The 10,151-nt window shown below is 39.6% G+C and overlaps 1 protein-coding gene across 1 annotated transcript; it reads left to right on the top strand.

Moving 5' to 3' along the window:
* The first annotated feature begins 506 nt into the window (after positions 1-506).
* Positions 507-6,607, top strand: LOC142100264 (protein kinase C delta type-like). The gene is made up of 8 exons (XM_075184195.1): positions 507-1,156; positions 1,657-1,815; positions 3,141-3,232; positions 3,709-3,771; positions 4,638-4,776; positions 5,330-5,503; positions 5,999-6,127; positions 6,458-6,607. Exons 2-8 carry the CDS (start codon positions 1,660-1,662, stop codon positions 6,605-6,607), a joined length of 903 nt encoding a protein of 300 aa, XP_075040296.1. The 5' UTR covers positions 507-1,156; positions 1,657-1,659.
* Positions 6,608-10,151: the final 3,544 nt, after the last annotated feature.

Genomic DNA, 10,151 nt, shown 5'->3' with positions numbered 1-10,151 from the left:
TAACCTTCCCTGACATGCCAACTAGCCAATGGCCCCTTGACAACAGCTGGACCCACGTTAGGGTCCTTTCTGAGGTCATGACCCACATAAGGACTTTCATAAATTTCTTTATGTAATAAGCCAACATCTAAGATCAGGAGATGTGGTTGAACTTAGTGACATAATATTTCCCATGGCCATTTCACAATGGTCACTCGGAATCATTGTTTATGACATCACTGCACTGTATATATATATACATCCTGGACACACACACATCTCCTCAGAAGTGTTTGTAGCTTGGTGAGTTGGTGACCACAACACTTCTTTTGCGATAGTTGGATTTTTTGTCCACAACTGAGCAAATATGGAGGAGAATAAGAACAATAGTTTGACAACATCAAAGAAAGGTGGAGAGAGGACCAATAGTCCAAGACTGATTGAGAAGGGAGGAGGAAAAAGTAAGAATGGAGTAAAGAGGAAGAGAGGTAGAAGAAAGACCAAGAGTACTGGGGACCTGGATGGTATCAGAACCGAGTGGGGTGGAGAGGAGAAAAAAAGCGGCAGTAATGTCCAGAAAAATAGCATACACAAGAAGTGTAGCCGCAAAAGACTCCATAAGGTGGATGATGAGGAAAAAAGTCCTGTAAAGAAGAGAGTTAGTGACTCTAAGGAGGAAAAGGGAAAGTTGAGGGACAGCTTGTCATCTACCAGTAAAGAAAGGCACAAGAAGCAGAAGGAGCTCAGCCATAATTGGCACGGAGACCTCATACAGATAGGGAGTTGCCGAAAGAGGGCTAAACTGTCCTTGGGGCAGAAGAGAGGACAGAAGCGCAAAGGAGGAGAGAGCCAAGGTGGAGTCAGAGCTGTCAAGACACCTAGAAATGAGGATGACAGCGGACAGGGTAGGTGACAACATGAAAGGACTAAACTATTTGTAGATAGCATTGTGAGGGCCACCCATCCATGTATATCTTTTCTACAACATGGCCGACCACCAGAGGCTCCCCACAACTGTTACATATTGTCAGTTGTTTGCCGTGAAAATATTAACTATGTTTTTTATTATCCTTAAGGGCCCAGCAGCTTATCAGTTACACAGCCCACAACACCGTCCTCTGTGCTACCTTCTGAGCTACAATTCCACCACCTGCTGGGGAGTGGAACTTTCGGCAAGGTTAGCTATTTTCTTTAGATCAGAAGTTCACACAGCCGAGTATTTAAATAAATGGGAAAGCAAAAAATTGTTACTTTGGAACATTTTCACCATAGTCCCCTAACAATGACAGGTTTCCAAGGATTTTGTAACAAATCGCCAAAAAGTGTCTAATTTCTATCCATAGACCCCTTATGCTATAAATGTGTTCTTTCAATGGATGTACGTAATTTATTAGCTTGTTTGTATTATTATATGTATATAATATAAGATATGAACAGTTACTGACAATAAGTGGAAGAAAATCAATGTAATGCATTCTTATTCTTAACGTAAAAATTTCACAACTAATTATATAACAAACACTGTTTTAAGGATCTAAAGGGCACTCTTGTGAAATGAGAGGTGGGTCGATCATCTTAAAATCAACCCTAAATGGGTGACATCAACATTTCCGCCCTCCATCTCTGAATAGCACATGGGACCCCATCTTAAAAGGTCGTTTAATCTGATTTTTTCAGGTGATGTTGGCGACCTGCTCTACCGGCACCTTAGTAGCTGTGAAGGTGGTAAGAAAAACCATCTCCAGGAGAAATTCTTTAATAAAGGAGTGCGCAGTATTAGAACTGGCCAGAGAGTGCCGATTTCTCGCCGGTGGCCTGTCATATTTCCAGACCCAGGTACTAGAAATTAAGCTAATTGCTTTAATGGTCACCGCAGCCTGGCGGAAACACAAATCTGTATATTTACTAAAATGGGGTTTGAAAAAGTGGAGATGCTGCCTATAGCAACCAATCAGATTATAGCTGTCATTTTGTAGAATGTACTAGATAACTAGAATCTGATTGGTTTATATAGGCAACATCTCCACTTTTTCAAGCCCGCAGTTTAGTAAATATACCCCCTAAAATCATTTTTAAGACTTACACAGTCAAGCAGACAATGTGGGTGCATCTGAGGTTGCCTCCAGAATTTGATGGTGATTTAGTAAAGCGTACGTGTTAACCCAGCTTAGCAGATGTGTGTCCTATTCTCAATACAGTTTTGGGGGAAATTTTTCCATTACAAGTTTTTACTACCTTGATTGAAAGCCGAGCTGAGGGAAAACTTGAACAAATCAACCCCAACTCCAAAATTTGTGATTAATAATAATGTTGTGCAGATCAATGTTAAGAATAAAAAAACTAATTTAAAAATGACTTCCATAAGTGACATAAGGGGAAAGTTTCACACTTTGCCATCCAGAGTACTCAGTTACTATGTAATACCACAGTGTCCCACCCCACTAGTAGAATTAGGCCCTACAAGTAAACACCAAGGGGGTATATTTACTAAACTGCGGGTTTGAACAAGTGGAGATGTTGCCTATAGCAACCAACCAGATACTAATTATCATTTTTTTTAGTGCATTCTACAAAATGACAGCTGGAATCTGATTGGTTGCTATAGGCAACATCTCCACTTTTTTAGTTTAGTAAATATACCCCAAAGTCTTTACTACACGCCCCGGCAATAGACAATAGAAGAAGGACAAGGAATTTGCTCTGCATGGAGTGATCTTTGCTTTTCACTTGCAATAAAACACTGAAGTCCAATATAAGCCTTGCCTGTCAACGACCTAGTGCCAGAGACCAAGTCATGAAGCTCCACCACGCACATGATCATCCTACGGTGCATGCATCACCAGCGGTATCTCAGGTTCTAAAGTATCCTACCACCACATAATGCTATTCCATCTGGTTACTAACAACTACCATCCCACTAGTTCCTATTGTCTCAGCTTTGACTTCACCCTTTAACTTGTAAGCTCTTACGAGCAGGGTCCTCTCTGCCCCCAGTTTAATGTTTGCACTTTCTCTGTCTACGTTGTATGTCCTTGTCCTGTTTCTCTGTGTGATTTCTTTTTTGTATTATTTATTATACGGACTGTCCAGTGTTGTAGAGTTTTGCGGCACTTTATAAATAGATAAAGGTGATGACGATTGCTTCCTTCCTTTTGAAACAGACACATTGCTTCATGGTCATGGAGTACGCCAGCGGAGGAATGCTGCTCGACCTGATGCGCAAACACAGCATCATGGAGGACCACGCAGCAGCGTAAGTCACAGAGAGTACAGTGTATGTACTAAGTCAGGCCTGGCCAGCCTGTGGCCCTCCAGGTGTTGTGAGACTACAAGTCCCAGCATGCTTTGTCAGATATCGGCTGGCTATCCACTGGCAAAGCATGCTGGGACTTGTAGAGAGCCACAGGTTGGGCAGGTCTGCTCCAAATGCAAAATGCAAAACTTAAGGGATTCTGTAGAGTTATGCATATAAAATTGTAATGCCCACCCCTGTATGTAATCAGGAATTGTTTGCTTCACATATTGCAATGCACATTAGGATGGTCAAGTTCATAAATAGTTCACACAGATAGGACCCATGTTGTAAGACCCATGGCATGTGAGACAGCAATGCTAACCACCATGCCACCGTGCTGCCCAATCAGTTCCATCATCTGTTTCGTAATGACTGACATTTGTTCTGTGCTTTATAGTATGTTCCATTCATGTCTTTCTGTCTCTTCCTATTAGGTTCTATTCTGCCGAAATCATCTGCGGCATCCAATATCTGCACTCCCGTGGCATAGTGCATCGGTAAGTGCTCTGCTGTCATAATAGACTTCCTCTGTCGGCCGTTTCAAGATATGTTTGGAGCAAGTAAAGAGCTACGGGTACCAGCATGCCTAAGCAGTTAATGCCAAGGTTTGCTGGGATTTGTAGTTCCACATACTTAAGTAACCATTTACTAACATTTACACATTACCCCAAACCCCAGGGGGGTCAGAAAAGAGCCCCAGTGCTATTCAGCAGGGAGCTGGTGTTCCCTGGGAGGTGTTATTCGGGCCTGTCTGGGAGACTCCCTTATTCCATAGTGAAATGGGTGGGACAGGGGGACTCGTAGACGTGTGTTGGCGCAAGTCCTGTCATTTTGGCCCAGCCCCAATTGTAAGAAATATAATGTTGGTAAATTTGAGATAACTTGGGAAGCTGCAAGTCTTATTCCTCCTAAGAGGTGTTTCTGGAGACGCTGCCTACTCTAAATAGGCCACGCCTATATGGGGAGGTGCCACACTTAATTGCGCACTCTCTGATTTTAAAAAGTTGCACTTGAATGCCCCTTGACCCCTGTCTCTCTAACTTTAAATCAGACACACAAGCCTACTATCCCGAAATGTCCGGGAGACTCCCGAATTGCTGAGAGTCCTCCCGGAATCCCAGGAGAGCAGGGCAACCTCCTGGATCCCGGCCAGTTCGGTTAGTTAAGTGAATGGGGTGGGGCTTAGTGACGCAATTCACACGTCTGCTTGGCCACGCCCCCAGTAATCGCCAGTGAGATCTCCCCTCCTGGAAGGGAGATCTCACAAGTCGGCAAGTATGCCCACATTTGTGCCCATTTATGTCTATTTGTCACTGTAACAACATTTACAAACAGAACCCAATATTCATTTCTCTACCCCCAGAGACCTGAAGCCTGCAAATGTGCTAATTGATAACTATGGGCATGTGAAAATAGCCGACTTCGGATTGGTGGCAATGAACATCTTTGGAACATCAACCACCTGTGGCTGGACAGGCACCATTACGTACATGGCACCAGAGGTGAGTTATAGCGGGAGTCGTTCAATAGCTTGTCCACTAGCACGGATATAATAAAGGGCTTCTGGAGCCGGCTTAGTCTACATGAGGCTACCAAGCTGCTGGGGAACTATAAATTCTATCACGTCCTGCTACTAAAGCACTAACAGCGCATGCTGAGACTTGTAGTTCACCAACAGCTGAAGAGCAGACGAAGTGCTTCAGGTTGCTGCTGTCATCTCTAGACCATGCATCACAAGGAAAGTAGTTATAGGGCATGCTGATTTAGGTAGAGTGAGTCTACACATTGTCTTAATAAGGAACGCTAGTAATTTTCACAGATTTACAATGATTTATGGAGATATGTGTTCTAGGGCAACTAATTATCTACATGGACTGTATACTATATAGTGCTAAAATATCTGCCAAAAGTTGCTCACCTCAGTCTGTCATATTTGTGGGAAAGTCCAACCCACAGGGAGCTGTTTCTTGCACGGAATGTTTTCAATGTTGGGTTTAGTTCCACTTGATGAGAACTTTAATGACGGGTTTATTTTTTCTTTCCCTCATATTCCAGATTATCATGAAACAGCGATATGCTGCTGGTGTCGATTTTTGGGCCCTTGGTGTCATGTTACACTATATGCTTACTGGCAAAATGCCGTCCAAGGGAATAATCAAAACTGCCCTTTCTAGTGACAACGTAGACACTAAACGGCTGGAGGAGGCACCTGCTGACATCTTGAGACAGGTGAGTGTGTTCAGTAAGAGAGCAGTCCAGAAGGGGGCGCTCATTTCAGCAATGTGACTGCTGTGATGTGACCACAATTATCGAAAATCTGTCCTCTCACTAGCAGTGTCAGGGAGGGAACTAACATCACAGATTCGGGCTCGCACCCCATAAAGCTGCGCAGGAAAATCTGCGATGTTCCGGTACCGTATTACCCGATAATGAGCGCAATATACCGTCCTGTACTTATAACGTAACTATGGAGTTTGTCCTGGAATTTTCCTGCAGTTAATTTGGGTAGTGCAGAAACTGCGAAGTGCACTCGATTTGTGTAGCGCAACATTGTTTTTGAAACGTTAATGCTAATTTGCACATTTTTTCCCTGATATCATTGAACACGCACAATTATATCAGTCGCTCCATCTTTACAATCATTTCTCATTAACTTGCTCTAAGTTCCCATATGACATCATTATCTTATGCTAAATAAACTTTTCTTTCTCCCGGTTTCTCCAGCTCCTGAATAGAAATCCTGCTCAGCGACTTGGGGTGAATGGAGACATTCGTGGTCACCCATTCTATCAACATCTAAACTGGGCCGATTTGGAGAGAGGAAGAATTACCCCTCCATACCAGCAAGACCTGGTAAGTATGAAACATAATATCATCATCATCATCATCAAGATTTATTTATATAGCGCCAGCAAATTCTTTAGCGCTTTACAATTGGGAGCAAACATTAATAAAACAACACTGGGTAATACATACAGACAGAGAGGTAAGAGAACCCTACTCGCAAGCTTACAATAATATAATTATATATTTAATTTACATGTATACCAAAGAGGGTCCCGCTAATGTATAAGAGATTAAACACTAATGATACTATTTTATCCTACATTACAGAAGATTTAAAAGTTCACATAAGCCCTACTCAATATTTCCATTATAATAAACATTTACACTTTATTTCAGAAAGCGCCTCTCTCCATAAAGGTCCCAGAGAGACCTTTCTCCATTCTCTCCAAGAAGACCACCAGTCAGGCAGAGCATATAAGTATCTCTGGGATCCCATACTATGAGCTCCCTGGAGGTACGGGTTACATTCAGTCTATTTCTCTGTAAATAGTGAATTCTATGTATATTGCGATATGAGATTAGATATTCTAGATGTATAAACCAATCAATCTATGCTGTAAGACAGAAATGTATATGTGTGTATAGTCAGTATTGCTCTTTAGTGTAGTGTGTGTTTAAATGTATCTTTGTAAAGTAAAAGACTTGTATCTTTATGTCTGTATTGTATATTTAGATAACTGGAATGAATAGAATGAATGGATGTTTATATAGATAATGAAAATTCATATACAGAACTTGTGAAAAGACTTGGTTATAACTTGAAAAAGGACTCTGCTAACCTTGGAATAGAGAAATTGTTAAGAATGAATTTTATTCCAATGCTTCAGGATTTAGGATCTACAACTAAACAAGTATTACTCAAGGACTCTTTCCAAGATATATTTTTATGGACTCTCTCAATGATTTTGATTGTGGATTACCAACCGTTCTTGTGGACTTACTTTGAAATTGATGATTTTGTTTTTGGGTTCCTTTAAAAACTGTCCTATAATGTTATGTTTTATGTTATTACAGAAGTGAGTATATAATAGTACAAAATACACTTAGATAGCGACAATTGATTATAAGTAAACCTTCCAACTTGTAGTGACGGATAACCGACAACAGGGGGAATGTGAAGGAGCTCCTATATCACCGTTGATGTCGAGGTGGGCGGAGCTTGAGCCACGCATAATGGCCACTAGCATTCCACTGCTGTTTACTTGTGCCGAACTTATGTGCAGATTAAGCTCCACCCACCGCGACTGCGTCATCAGCAGCGATATAGGATCTCCTTCACACAATACTTTTAAATCTTGTGGATATACATTAAGGGCACCCTAACACAAGGGTTCAATGATGGATACAATATCACTGATTTTTTTTATAATTTAAATAAGGATTGCTCATATAGGCCATGCAAAGAATTTCTTCTTTTTAAAGAATACTGCCTATATGTTTAATATACGTAATATTTAGTTTCTCATATGCTTTATTGTTACAAAGATCACCTAGTGTATGTGCTTAGTGAATGTAACAATTGTATTTTAGTAACTTGCTTTTATGTTAGTTCATTAGAGATTAGCATACCCTAATTAATTAACAGACAAAAGAGGATAATACAGTATATTTATATATAGGAGGCTTTTCCTACTGCTTACTCACACATGTTTCTTATGCTAACAAAGATAGATTGGGACACCGAAACGCGTTGCTATAAGCACAGTGCTGATTGCTACCCAGGAGCAATATGGTAGAGGAACAACCTCAATTTGTTCCAATTTGAATTTAATCTCCTATCTAAAAAGGGCATTATAATTTATGCTTCTTGGTTAATAAATCTGCCTGATCTATTGGAGGTTCTACCTTCTATTGACAGAGCTTTCTGATTATACAACACATTATTTTTCACCAGTGTGGAACTAGATCAATCAGGAAACTTGGACTGCAGTGGAATTTTCCCATCCATTGTGATACATGCTTACGTATATATCGAACAACACATTTGAACTATTTTATCGCTGAGACTTTCTGTTATTCCTAAGATCTATATGGCATGGTGATATGCGCCAAGTGTTTTGTACTTAAAGGACTTTCTAAATGTGTTTTCTTTATGATTTTAAACAATGTTATCATTTCTGATAATTTTAATATTGTTTTTTCTTTTGTGAATGATTTGTGACAGCGTTTTTAACGTACTCTAAAATCTCATATTGTCTACATTTCAATAGTAAAGTCCTAAAATTTAAACCACACACCCTCTCAAGAAAAATGCTCAGATGAACAATATGACAGACTTGACATCAAACATCCCAAATGGGAAGATATGGACAATTTAAGAGTCGTCCTGATCCTCACAGTTTATCCCTGACACCCCCAAATGGACTTAACAGTAAACTCCACCCTCTCCACCTTATTGGAACTGACCCTAAAATAAGAAGGGGACACTTGGCAAATATAGGTAGGTAATTAAAAAGAGATTTTTTTATTACTTTGCACCAACCTTACACAATATTCTCCAATGTGGGCAGTGATTTGCACTACTTTGGCATACATTCTAACAATATAGGAATTAAATTAAGGCCATTTAATACAATGGTACAATGCACGGACTCGAGCTAGTGCCTATATATATATATATATATATATATATATATATATATATATATATATATATATATAATTATATAATGCTACACACAGAATGATGTATAAGATTACAGGTTCATTGACTGTGTTTCAAGAACTGACACATGTGTTGAAGTCACTTAACCAATCACGTTGTTTTATGTCAACGTTGAGGTAAGTAAATTGTATACTGTCGCCCAGCTCATCATTTATTGTTAATGTAATTTGTGCTGAGCTGTCACATCAGATTTACACGTTTTAGAGGCACTGTATTAAAGCGAGTTATACAGCTTAAGTATTGACATTATGTGGCTGGGAAATGGATACAGCTGCGAGAACCGGGAATACTTAGTTGACTGGTTATGATTTAATACATGGGAAGCCTAATAACATTATCGGGTAAATTTATGATCATTGCATTTTCATTATATGCAGCATATTAATGAACTAGCGGCAAAACTTTATTTGTAAACTCTCCATACAGAACGAGTCTTTGCCAATCAGTAACATTAAAAATTGTTTTTATTTTTAGACATATTTTAGCCATGTTCGCAGAAATGTTATAAAATGACTTATTTTTTTGTTTCCCTCCAGACATGCTGTATATGCGACACTATAATAAAGAAGAACTTTGTCAAATTACTAGAGCACGTCATTTTGAGTAGACAAGAGCTAATTCTGTTTCCTGCATTTGTTTACAGAACATGGCGGCCATTTTGTGTGTTAAGGCTTCATAGCAAACGGCATCCTTTCATTCTAATAAAACACAATACTTCTCCAGAGAATACGGCTTAATAAAATACTTTGTAAAACTACCAAAGACAAATGACACTAGAGGGCAGTGTAATGTTAATAACATAAATGTTCTTTTCAGTTATGTAAAAGTCTGTTCACCCAGTCATGACTGGAAGAGTTATACGTGTCAATGGTCAGTCATGCACAGATGAAAACTGCCTGGTAGTCTGTTCTGTGGTAATATGTGATATCATATGGTATTATGTGTGTGTGTGTGTGTTTATGGGTATGTATTACAATAAACCACCTCCATAAAGCAGAGTGTATAATTATTTAAATAAACATTTTCTTGGTTTTGGTAAAAAATATAAAGCATCACAAGGTCATATCATGTTAATCTTCAGCCCATGTCAATAAAATATATGGGGGGGAGATGACCTCAGAATGAAGCCCAAATTCATATCCAAATGGTGGTACCATTATTCCTGGGATCCAACGCAGGCAGACTTATGTCATGTTAAGTTGCACCTTGACAGCCCCTTACCCTTGTGCATCAAAATACGTGCTTTTACTATTGTTTTTTTCATGCTAGTTAAAGTATAAAAACAGATATGGCAATGGAGTCCATTGGTTCCAATGACCCATTACACACCAGATTTTGCTATTATGGTCTGGAGCGTTTGTGTTG

Source organism: Mixophyes fleayi, chromosome 8, assembly GCF_038048845.1.
Source record: "Mixophyes fleayi isolate aMixFle1 chromosome 8, aMixFle1.hap1, whole genome shotgun sequence".
Taxonomy (NCBI): domain Eukaryota; kingdom Metazoa; phylum Chordata; class Amphibia; order Anura; family Limnodynastidae; genus Mixophyes; species Mixophyes fleayi.
This window is presented reverse-complemented; position numbering and strand designations above follow the sequence as displayed.